The sequence below is a fragment of the Malurus melanocephalus genome, unplaced genomic scaffold, assembly GCF_030028575.1.
Source record: "Malurus melanocephalus ecotype Western Australia unplaced genomic scaffold, MMel_1.1 scaffold_267, whole genome shotgun sequence".
Lineage (NCBI taxonomy): Eukaryota > Metazoa > Chordata > Aves > Passeriformes > Maluridae > Malurus > Malurus melanocephalus.
This window is the reverse complement of record NW_026623499.1, coordinates 33,285-45,964: the sequence shown is the minus strand read 5'-3', so window position 1 is coordinate 45,964 and position 12,680 is coordinate 33,285. Positions and strand designations below refer to the sequence as shown.

The 12,680-nt window shown below is 40.1% G+C and overlaps 1 protein-coding gene across 2 annotated transcripts in view; it reads right to left on the bottom strand.

Moving 5' to 3' along the window:
* RASGRP1 (RAS guanyl releasing protein 1) overlaps positions 1 to 12,124 on the bottom strand; it is a 37,195-nt gene extending 25,071 nt beyond the window's left edge. Inside the window, exons 1-2 of one of the 2 annotated variants that reach the window (XM_057376013.1) lie at positions 11,757 to 12,124; positions 9,221 to 9,390 (exon numbers count right to left, since the gene is read on the bottom strand). In XM_057376013.1, the coding sequence (XP_057231996.1) occupies positions 9,221 to 9,390; positions 11,757 to 11,788 (202 nt within the window). In that variant the 5' untranslated portion in view covers positions 11,789 to 12,124. The remainder of the gene's footprint in view (positions 1 to 9,220; positions 9,391 to 11,756) is intronic. The other variant, XM_057376012.1, reaches the window with a different exon arrangement.
* Between the last annotated feature and the right edge of the window lie 556 nt (positions 12,125 to 12,680).

The following is a 12,680-nucleotide window of genomic DNA, read 5'->3' as shown; positions in this document are numbered from 1 at the left end:
TTGGACAGAAACCAGTTCGCAAGAAGCCACCATTCTGCTTATCAGTTATGACTCCATTATTGAGGGTCAGCAAGCAGATTCAAACTAACCTTTCAATGACAGCTGAAAGCTCAGCTGATGGCAGATATCAGGGCTAGGAGCTAATATATTCTATTCTGCTGCTCCAATGCAGAATCAGCTTTCTCAAAATCATGCTTCAGAGCCAGTTTAATTCGTTTTTAAAATCCTAAAGTCATGAGGACTTCACAGCTTTTGTAGGTGACTTATTCCAACACTTGAGCTTCTCCATCATTTAAGGATTCTTCTTTCTGTCAAATCAAATATTTCAGGCAACTTGGGCTGCTGAAGACAGAACTCCAGCAGGCAGAAAAAAATTTCTTTCCCTTACCAATATATTTTCTCTGTTGCTTCCATAATTTCTTTTCTGAGCTAAGAAACAACAAATTTGTCCCTTTTTTATTCCTCAGAGGCCAGGTTTTCTTGCTCTCTGGTCAACTCTGCTGTTGTTTTCTGAACCTTTTGTAGCTTGCACCATCATGAAGCAAACATGAATATAGTACTTGAGAACAGATCTTAGCACTAGAGTTAGAACAAAATTTTTAATATCCTTTAAATAATACCTTTATATACACATATATTTTAATATAAGTGTAAATGTATAATGTATCTAAAGAAAATATAAAAGTACAACTATCCCTCTGTGCAAGCACTAAAGAATTTCTGCAGAGATAGAGTATCATTAAACCATTTTCAGTTTTAAAGTCCATCTTCACAATGAGATCCCTTTCTGCAGAAGTGCTGCATATGAAGGATTTTACCATACTGTTTTTACAGCTGATTACTCTAAGTAGAACTTTGTATACATCCTTAGTGATTTTTTCTTTATTTCAGATCATTATCTTAAGTACTTAAAATCTTCCAGAAATAATATAACTTAATAAGAATGTCCTTACAAAGATGACACAGTAATTAGGTAATAGAATGCTTTTTTAAAATTTTAGCTGCAGCAGAAAGCAGGTGGAGCCTTGAGCTCTCCAGTTTACATTTAATTCTGTACAGGATGGTGGTGTTTCCCCTCATGCAACAAGCATGACATGAAGTTTAGGGGACAGCACCAAAAAAACTCAGGGAACTACACTTCAGTTTTGGTTTGGTTTGTGTCTTTTTTAAYTGGCTTATTGTTTATTCATGCTTTCAGCTATTGAGTTATACATAAATATATTTACACAAGTAATTAATCTTAGGAAGAAAAACGGCAAAACTAAACCTAGAACAAAACAGTATTTTCCTGAAAGAACTGCACTGCTTTGTGATCAATCCTGCACTAACAGCACCCTAAACAAGCAACGTAATCACAGATTTTAGAAGAAATCACATAAACTTGGTGTTTCTTTGAGTCTACTCCCTTTAAACTTCCTACAGAATAGAGGAGGGTGAACCCACTCCTGATCCTCCATATACTCATAAACAATGCAGATATATCCAAGACAAAAGTGAGCATAATATGCATCCAAAAAGAATAATAAGACYGTTCTGTGTGAGGGTAGGGAACATTAGGGGAGAAAAATCTCAAGGGAAAACCATTACCCTCTCTCAGAAACAGTTTTTGCAAAGCTACATCTTGCAGAAAGAGCTCTAGGTGGGTAATTCTTTGATATGAAAACAAGGAGATAAAAGCTCTTGTCAAAGGGAAATGGGATGATTTGCAGAAATTAAAATGTACTTTGAGAGAAACCAAATGCAATGTGGGTGGAAAGCATTCCATTAGCCTTGGAAATTCAGATGAGGTACACAGAAGAAGATAAAAAGTTTGCACACATGAATGCACGCCACACATCGTTCTACAGCACATTTAAAATATTGATTTAGCAAATTTAGATGTAAACTTTTTAATCAAATAGTATTTTTTCTCCAAAGCCTACAAAACATAATTTGAGCATTGAAGACTTTTTCCACAGCTTTAAATCATGATACTGGAACCATGTGCATTTTTTGAGCCGCAGGCAACTCCTGAATAATTCAAGTGCAATGCTTGGCAACACAGCTGTGCCAGCATAAGCACTGATGGATAGGACAAAACAGACTCCCASAACACAACCAGAAACTCCTGAGGCCACCCTGTGACCACTGAACCCAGATGGGTGCTTAACCCTTACACAGCCCACAGCTGCAGTTTTACAACAAGCTTCCCTCTAACCACATGATGGATCCTGGGCAGCTCATCATCACATCCAAGGAAGCACCAAGTCTGTCCCATCCAAAGGTTCAAACCRTGTCAGACTAGCAGACACCAAGCTGTTTGCCTCTCATGGACTTGAAGAAGTTGCAGGTTGCTTATGTCCCAGTTCCTGACCTCGATTTTCATTACTGCTGCAAGCTCCATCTCCAGTCCTGCTCTAATATTCCTGACTTCCTGCTTCACTTACATACCTAAGCTTCCTAGGTTTAACTTCCAGGTACATTTCTGGAACGTGTTTACAGACTATGGCAAACTGGCTTCTWACCCAGCAGCTGGGGATGCCTTCTCACACTGCCCCACCAGTGAGAAGGCTGGGGCGACACAGCCAGGACAGCTGACCCCAGCTGAGCAGTGGGATATTTCATGTCGTATCAGGTAATGCTTAGCATTTTAAAACAGGCTGCAAGTTTGTCAGGGCTGCTGTTGCTTGGGGACTGTCTGGGTATCGGCTGGCTGGTGATGACCAATCAGAATATTTTGCTAAATAAAATGTATACTGATTTTTCCTGAAGTTATATTCAGAGGCATGAAGACAGAATTTTCAGTCATATTCCTGTGGTAAATATAASTAAAAAGGAGACTGCTTTACAAAGAAAGAAGTCTATGTTTTCTTCATTTTGTCRTATTACTTACTTCTTGGCTTTGGAAAATTATGCCGAAAAAAGTCAAATTCACTAAAYAGAACTTTATAATGTATATAAAGGTGTCCAAAGTTCCTTTTCTTTGGGAAATTTTTTTCACAGACATCAGGTTAAAAGAGAAATCATTTTCATTTTGATACAATCACAATTAACTTTAATAGTTAGCTAAACAGCACTTAGAATTCTCCAGAGCAGTAACTACTTTTCTGTTCCCACAATGTCATGCATTCTACAGAGCAGTAATGACTCTTCTGTTCCCACAATGTCATTAACTGATCATTAACATAGTTTCTGTTGCCAAGCAATACTAAGGTTTCTGCACTGTATTTGACCAAACAGCGCTCAGATTACTTAACATACAATGATCAACAGCATTTTCATACAGAACAGCATTGTGAATAAAATTTAACCACTTTGAGGGGGATTGGAGACTTCAATATACAGCCCAGGCTTCAAGAGCAAGGAGTAGAACCCTGCAAGTTTGTGCAGAATGAGACAAAACCCAATGATTGTTCAGRCAAACCTAACAGGAAAAAAAGCAAATGGCCATAGTTGCATTCTGTGCATACACCTTAAAAGAATTTACTGCCTTTGAATCAGAATTCTGTATTAGAATTTATTATATGGTAAATTTGATAAAAAGATACATTCAGTAACTGAACTGTGATTGTTTTAGTAGTTAATTTCACATTTGAACTGGACTGGAAGAATGTATTTATGTTAATAAGCATAGTGGGTTTTTCCAGACAACTGAAATGGGGAAAACTGGATAAAGTTTTCAATTTTCCTGTATTTTAGAGGATAAAATACAGAAAAATACAGCTGGCTACAGCTCTAAAGAGTGAACTCTTACTTGCCTGTTATGTTGTTGGTAAGATGGATGCGATATGTAGCTGTCTCTCAAAGAATTCCTAAGACTCAATATGTTTTTGCACGATATTGATATGAGCAATATTAAAATATTACCAACTCACATAATTAGAAAAGTGAATWACGTAGTTATTTTTTATTGTAGAAAGTGTGATTTATGATAAACTTGTACCATTTCAGGCAGCTTACACCTAATAGGCCACCAGCACCTTTTTGAGATTTCTGATTTCTATCAAAACAATTCTGTGGCATCTTTCATCCAGATTAGTCTGAATGCAGTTTGCAGTGTTTCTAAGGTTTGTTTACAAACATTCACTTTATCCCACCTTGAGGCAACAAGCTGGTTTAGCAGGGATCAAACACTGCACAACCACTTACATCACAACCTACTCTTAGACCTAGCTGTCTATGACTATTATGGCCATTAGAAGTTGCAAACTGCATTAGTTTCACAGAAATTCTATTAAGAACATTGATTATCTTTGAAGTTATAATTTTCAACTCCCTTTAAGCCATCCATGGCTTAAAACTGACATATATGTAGAAACAATTAGCTCCACTGCAAACAGTTTATCCTCGATGAGATTTCACACAGAATTRTGGTACAAGCTCTCAGAAATATTTTGGCTGCTTTCCTAAAGTCCCTTACTTACATTTCTTTTAAGAAACCAAACACAAGGAGACTATACTGTGACAGGCATTTGAAGATGATATTTCTTGATTTCTTTTTAACTGAAGTGTCTGAATTGTAGGATAAGCATAGGGAATTGTAGGATAAGCATAGGTCATCCACATGCTACAGTATACATACTTCCAGCACTCAAATGTAAGAGGCAAAGAGTAAGATCTTGCTCTCAAAGGTTAAGGACAGAAATACCTTCATAACATTAACATTTTGAGCACTTAGGGAATTCTCAGATTTTAAATAATGCTTAGATTTGTTTTGAGGAAGACAGAAGCGTCTGAATAAGTGATGGCTTTCAAGTGCACCCTTGGAATTGTTTGTTAGGTGATTCTAAGTAACATTTCAGGACTTTACTGCATACAAAAGAGGRAGATATTACATTGATACTATGCTGAGAACACACCTTTTCCTGATTAAAAAGGAGTCTTTAAACATTTGTAAAAATAATTTCAACAAGCATGTTGCATGGGCAAGGAAAAAGACCTCTGACCCTACATGKTTTATAAGCTTGAATGCATGTTAAAATATTTCATTGAATCTTTGAAAGGTATCTTTGTTTTAAAATATAAGTGTCCTTAAACCTTACTCTAGATTAAAAAAATATACATTTATATGATAAAAATAGACAGAGTCAAAGGAAAGAAACAGGGACCTCTTGCACTAACCACTGCACTAACCATGCACTCACACACTGTGAAGTTACAAAAAAAAAGAAAGAAAATTTTCTGTATTAGAAACTGACTTCACAACACACAGTGAGAACTTCAAGTTCACTGTAGCGTGAGGATACCCTAGGGTGATAAATGTCATGAACATTTAGCAGATATAAAGTTAACAAATTAAGGTATCCAGTGAAGTGAACTCTGCCAATACATTTTTTCTCTCTGATCTGTAACACCTTCTGAACTAAATATATRTTAAGCACTTATGCAGTCTCACAAAGATTACTGTAAGAACTGGACATAAAAGTAGGSCTGTGCTACAAGCTTCTGCTCCCTGTGTTCTATTGAACTGTCAGCAAAACAGTCCCTGCTGTGTTGGTTTCAATAAGTGCCTTTACAACTGGCAACAAAATAGGAGACTAAGTCATATCAACGTTCAGAGAACTGTCTGCCTGTCGAAAGTACATTTTTTTCCAGGCATTTTATGTACTACATAGCGGAAAAAACAATGGATGCAGGGGGTTAAAGTCACTGTTCTATGCAAAATTACACTCTAGAATCACAGTCAATAATGAAGATTTCCTCCAGAATAAATTATGTCYCTCCTGAAACTGTCATATTCCAAGCCAAGATCTATTAACTATTTCTTTGATCCCTTAATTTACAACTTCAGCCATCTTGTTGCCAATGGAAAAATCTACTTTTAATTATTTCTTTATGACCTTTTTGTTCAGAATTAATATCTCTGATGTAAAGGTTGCTCTGAATCTAACCTTTCTGCAGCTACTCTATTTTCTAGTTCTTTGGATCATTTCACCCTACCTCCTGCTCTTCTTCTCCATGCACTCTCCTCCTTTCTCTTTCCTTCCCCTTCTTTTCTAAAGCAATCACATGTGATACATTTATTTGTGCTCTACAATTCTTCTTGTCAATCCAGATCATAGCAGTAACACCATCCTGTAGCAACCAAAATGTGAGGTCTTTTGAGACACATGGAACATGTTTTGAATCACTGTCCTGTATAACCAAATCTCTTCTCTTAAAACTGATGAGTGGTTTCAAGTCTCCATGGACCTTCTCTTAAGAGAGGACCAATATTCCTTTCTAAGACACTCCCTACCTTCAATCTCTCATCATGCTATTTTTCCCCCAAACTCTTGCCTTCGCTTACATCCTCACTTTTTTGTTGCCTTTACTTTTGGCAACTCATTTGCAGGATGATTGATCTTAGTCATCCTGATTCAAACTTTCATGGGACTTGAAGAAACCTCAATTTTTAGCATCTCCTCATCATGCTATGGAATAAATACTGGTGTAATGCCACTCTCYCAGAGGTAGAGACCATCTACATGACTTCAGAGCACCTCCTGTGAGCCTCACTGTTTCTTTTGCTAAGGCACATGACTTTCATACATCAGTCCAAGCTGGAGAGGTGAAAAAGCACACAATAATCATCCCAAAGCAGGAATTTAAGTTAACTTGCACTGACTAAGCTTTTAGATTAACTTGGCTCTCTGGATAAAATCTTTCCACAAAACATCTTGGAATTCACTTACAATACTGCAGCAATGTTTAGTCGTCTCACTCTTAATTTCAGTTTATCATATCTCCTTTCTCCTTTCTTCTCCTAATCCATGTTGTAAGACAAATTACTTATGCTTGTGTTATTCAAATCTGTAAGTGTGAATTAATACTTCTTGCTCAGACCTTCTTGTGATATTCTMTGCATTTAAAGTAAAAGGCTGCCAACTTCTCCTTACACACTGCTGCTGACAGCAGCCTCTCTTACACGCTATTTGCTTTTTCCCAACTTGTGYAACCGAGTCCAGGAATGTAAATTCAGCTGCAACCATTATAGAGAAATTGTATTTGTACACAAAGTATTAGCAAGTGGAGTGTAATGCTAGATCTCCTTAAGACTAGACAGAAAATGAATCAAGGGCTTTTTCTAAAAAGCAAACTTCAAATGTACAATGTTTTGGGGGGTTTCTGTACTTTAAACATTTAAATAAAACTTGCTCAAATCACTATAATGACTTTATAGAATAATTTACAAAATACTATAGGCCAGCACAGCCAAGACTGAAGATATAATCCTAGTCTAAATAGAATTATTCAGTAGTATGCATGGGAAGAAACGTGCTGAATCAGATTTCTTGTAATTATTCTGAAACTATGCCTTTTTTCCCCACCATTTTTCTCCCTACCCCCACCCCTCTTCAAAATCCCAGGTTAAAGTGTTTCTTATCTCTTTCTTTATTGGCACCCACAATAATGCACCCATTTTGAACTCAGTGAATTTTGCACTGTTTTTGTTGGTAGCTACAAGAGCCTTCTTTAATGAACTTCATCATGGAGATTATCTACAGTTTTAACAGTTGTATTTTTATTAAAATACCGTAATGGAAAATTCCAACATAGCAYAGGAACATGAATAATGTCATGGAAGATGTACAAACAAAGACACTACTAAGAATTGTCCAATGAAGAGTCTAAACCTCCAGAGCACACAAYATAATTTGAGCAGCCCTTAGTGAGTTATAATGATGTTTGGAGATGCACTGCAATYCACCTTGCTCAATCTATGTACAGCTTGTCAAGGTTCAAGAAAAGGAACTGTACGTCTCTACCAGACTACAATAAATTTTGTACCTGAGGTATGAAACTYTTAAGAAGGATTCACAGGCATATGTAGCTGAACCAGACAGGTACATTTGCTTTTCTTTGTTACCTTAGTCCTTTTAATGAACTGATGCACAGGAATCTGAGAGCACCTAAGCATGTCCATAYTGTGATACAGAGAATTAGCCAACAATAATCTCCTGTTTAGGTTTTCACCTACACTACTTTAAATCAATYACCTTAATAATTCTGCTAGATTTTTATAATGCTACATTTATATAACTGTTTTTTTCATATAAATATGGAGACATTAATATTGGTCAAATAGTCACAATATTAAAACTACCTGGAGATCTTCTRTTTTAGATGTCTATCCCACTCCTATTGAACTGAAACTTACAAAAATATCAGTCAACATTTGTTGAGGAATTAGGGCTTTACAGCAGTTCAGAGTCTTYACAATAATGAATTGGAGAAGAAAAGAAGCAAAAGACAAACAAGACATAACCTACAATTACATGTTTCACCAGCTTTTCTCAGACAAGCATTTCTATGCACATGCTGATTAGAAGTCTTAAAATTTAAAAGAAAATCGTTYCAAACAAATGTGAAAGATTAGTCATTGTTTACAGAGTATTTATGCATTGAACCAGTAGATCAGCACGATGTGTTACTATTTAACTATACAGGTAATTATTTTAGAGCTGAGTGGGTGTTCAAGTACCTTTATTTTCTAAGGACTACTTCTGAAACTAAGACTTTGTCACATATACTTTGAGAATAGCTCACAGCACTGRGAGATTCAGTATTAACAAACAGATGTGCTACTTATAAGCAAATTATTCTGAATAACTTTCAGTGTCTTCAGCAGTAACATATTTTAATAACAGTAAATATAAACACATTTACTAATGAAAAAGTTGAAAAAGGAAACTAGGGCAATGGTTAACTTATCCATATTTCAAGTCTTATTGTAAAAAGACAAAAGGATAATGGATAGGCTCAAAAAATACAGTTGTGATTTCTATTTGGATTCTTTCTCTTTTATAGAGAAGCAACTTTACATCTATACTGATCTTGGGAAAAGCAATCCAGTGCTACCTCACCTAGTTAAAAAATAACCCTTCTTGTTTTAAAATGTTTAATATGAACATGTTGCTTATACACATTATGAGAATGCAATATGCAAAATATAATGATTACTTGCTAAAGTTTACAAAATCAGTACTTGAAGGAACAACAAGACAGCTCTTAGAAGTACAGATGTTTGGAATTTGTCTGGTTCCCTCAAGAAAACGCAGTTGTCCCACTAATCTGTTGGCATATATTACACACATAAACACATCCATCAACCAAAAATRCAGTCACCTGTAGCTCAGACAATTCTCAGTCAACACCTTTCTACTCCTCCAATAAATCAATGTAATTCACTGCTAAAGGATTTAAACACAGACAGAATGGAAATAAAATAATACGACTGTAAAAACCTCCAGACACTCACCAAAAGACTGAATGCAGGTTTCAAGAAGGTCTTCCAAAGTGGCCCCTTTGGCTAGGTGCCCCAATGGTACCATCATGACCTGAGTATGATTTGAGAGGCTGGGACAGTGGCTGGTGTGCTGCAGCTCCAGTGCTGATTCAGGGGCAGTGCTGCATGCTTGGGCAGGTTGCCTAAAAGAAAGCACAATAATGAAGTAAATACAAGACAGACTGGCAAATTTTACAGTGCATGAGAAAGGAGGAGAGATCTAAAGGACAATTAACTCCTTCTAGTTAGGGTGCTGAAAGACATAACCCTCCCACTTAATATGTACACCAAAGGGACTGCTCAATAAGTGACTTTTTTTCTGCTAAATGTCAGTTGCAGAGCACATGGTTATAGAGCACCCTGAATAATCTGTCAAGATTACCAGAAGTCTTGTCTCCTTGTTGGACAGTCATGTTTACAAAATAATTTCAGCACAAATATAAATACCCCTCAAACTATGTAACAGGAATACTGCCATGCAATGTCTACCACCACATGTTTGTGTGCCCACCAAAAGTAAAGCAGAAACAAAAACAACTGTAATCAAATATTACACACACTAAAAAACACCAGACTACCTTTATTAATTCAATTTKGAAAATCACTATTAAGTAAACAAAGTATCAGCAGACCCTCACAGTAGAGTATTTCACAATTAAAACAAATACATTCATTTGCATCTATTTTATACTCTTATTTCCTATTACATTGTTTTAAAATAGTATGGATAGCAAATAAATTTCTTTAATTATAACTGCAAATGAGACCGAAATAAAGTACATATGTAATTTTAGGCTTGTGTTTTGATCATGTAATACCTTATATTTCAAGAATGTGAATGTCACRTAATACTAAAAGCTATCCACTGCTTGCATACAAGTTCATATTTTTGTATGAAATAGTAAATAGGAACAATATTGTATTGATGAAAAGTGGTGGAACACATTTGCCAACAAACAACAGGAACCACTGCAAAATCTGACTTGAAAGTATAACCATACAGTTCACAAAAGAACTACAACCACTGCCRTTTCAATAAAACTTGGGTTTATTTCAGGTACTCCTGAAATTTCGGGGATTCTYTGAGTTTATTTCAGACACTCCACAGTCTTCCTAAACAAGTGACTCCAGCATCTTTAAGGTGCTATCTTAAGCTTTCATACAACTTTTCTTGGAACACTATGCAAGACACTAYTAATCAGCTGACAGTCCCGGGAAGGCATAGAAATTCACCCAGTGTACATATTACACACAGAAAATAGAATTAAATTCACAAACATCCCCAAATAGGAACCCCTGCATGAAGTTAAAAGTATGATGCCTTATGAAAACAGACTGGACCCTACCTCATCTCCGTCTCAGTGAATGGCCAGCCTTATCCTTACCTTCCCATCTCATTTGAATGCTGGGAAAGCCACGAAACTGACCACGGTGTCATTTACAACCCAACACGGATCCCAGGCCTCCGTAGTTTCAAATTCACGAAAATACATGCCTGACCCTTCAGAAGCATTAACCATCACCGGTTAATTAACCATCACAACTACCTCCGTAGTTAGGCTGAGAATAGCTACGCAAATGTTCTCTTCCCTTCCCCCCTTCTCTCAATTTCCCTCTTAGTTTCGTGACCTGACTTCCTGTTCTCATATAAAAAGAACAAGGGCATGATCAGCTTTCAGTGTTTTCTTTTTACAAGCCTAAGCCCCTCTCCTAGCTTTATTCCAGTGGCTCTTCAACACGGGGCAGAGGATCCTAGCAAGTAGTAACAAAGYAGGAGCTAAGGCCGAGGATATTTCAGTCCTTGACAACACGCTGGAGAAAACCTGAAGTTTCCACACCCCAGTAAAAGTTGACAGTAATACTCTGGCCGACTTCGCCGCTCTAGACAGGCGAAGCTGAGTCGGTGGCACCTCTGGCCATTCCCCAGAACAGATCCTCTCTGAGCAGTCAGCCRACGTGGCAAACAGAGGAAAGGGGACTGAGGGGCAGGGGTGGACACCCGCCCTGCATTTCCATTGTACGGTTGAGGCGGTGGGGAAGACACCACAAATAAGTGACCGTCCCCTCGTGGACTGACGCCGGAGCAGGTGTCCATTCCCCGGCCAGGCGGGGACAGCCCCGTTCCCGGCCCCTCGCCCGGTGCCCCCGGCCGTGCCGCAGGTAACCGAGCCGGGGCGGGTCCCGCTCAGCCGACACCGTAACGCGAGGCTCTTCCGTCCCGCGCTGACCCGCCTGCACCGGCATCCCGAAGGACGAAACAAAATCCTCCCCCGCACACCCCCTCCCGCGCTTCTTTCCTCTCCCTGTCCCGCGGGGGAGGGCCCCCGCCGGTCCCCGCAGTACCTGCACCCCACGGAGCCYCTGCCAGCCCCACCGCGGGCAGAGCCGCGCCCGCACCTCCGCCCCAGCGGGCACCGCAACACTCTGGGGCGCGGCGGCGTGACAGCGACCCCGGTACCCGCCGCAGGGAGAGGGGCGACGGGAGCATAGAACAGCACGGCAAACTCACTGGTTTTCTCTCCTTTTGCCTAGGGTCCCCATGCCGGTTTCAGCCGCGGCTCCCCGGCCGTGCCAGCAGCGCGGGGAGCGGAGCTGCGCGGGGCGGAGGAGGCCGGGTGGAGCGGCGCGGCCCCGCGCATCGCCTCCTCCCGCCCGCCTCGCCGCTCTCCCGCTCCCGTCTCGCCTCGGGAGGAGTCTGAAAACGATTCAAGTAGGGCAGCGACGGCGGCCGCCACCCGTGACGAGCGTTGGCGAAGATCTTATCGGCAGGAGGAAGTACTGAACTGGGGCTGCTCTTCTCTGAAGCCGCCGGCTTTACCAGGTACCCACACGCGCTCCCGGYCCTCACCGCCCGGCTCTGAAGCCGCCTCAACTTTTTTCCACGGCACCGGCTCGGCCCCGCGGGGCAGTGCAGGGCAGGTCCTGCCCTCCTGTCCCCTCCCCTCGGAGCTAGCTGCTTCCCCACGGCGGGCCGAGGCGCGGGGCTCACGCGTGGCCCAGCAGCGTGGGCGAGCGGCCGGTGCGGGTGTGTGGGCGGCGGGGCCTGGCCAGGTGCYCCGGTCAGTCAGCTGTCACCAGGTGAGCCTCGCCTCGCCTCTGTGCCATGCTGAGCTGGAGGCGCTCAACTGAGATGCCCGCGTTGACGATTGCCGCTTTAACGGCTTATCCGACGGCTTACGCTATTCCTCCAGTTTAATTGCAGAGCAAGGAAAGGGACCCCAGTGTTTTTCATGGTTCTCGTATCACGATTAGGAGTTTCTGAAAGCTCTTCCAACTCAGCGTTGTCAACTTTTCCACTCCTGAAAAGTGGAGATGAGAAGATGAGAAGAAATGGCCAGGCAACAAATATGAGAGAGCAAACTCACTGATATCCTGTAACCAGTAGTTTGTCCAAATRTTTTTTTGTTGAGAAATACACTCASTACAAAAGTAC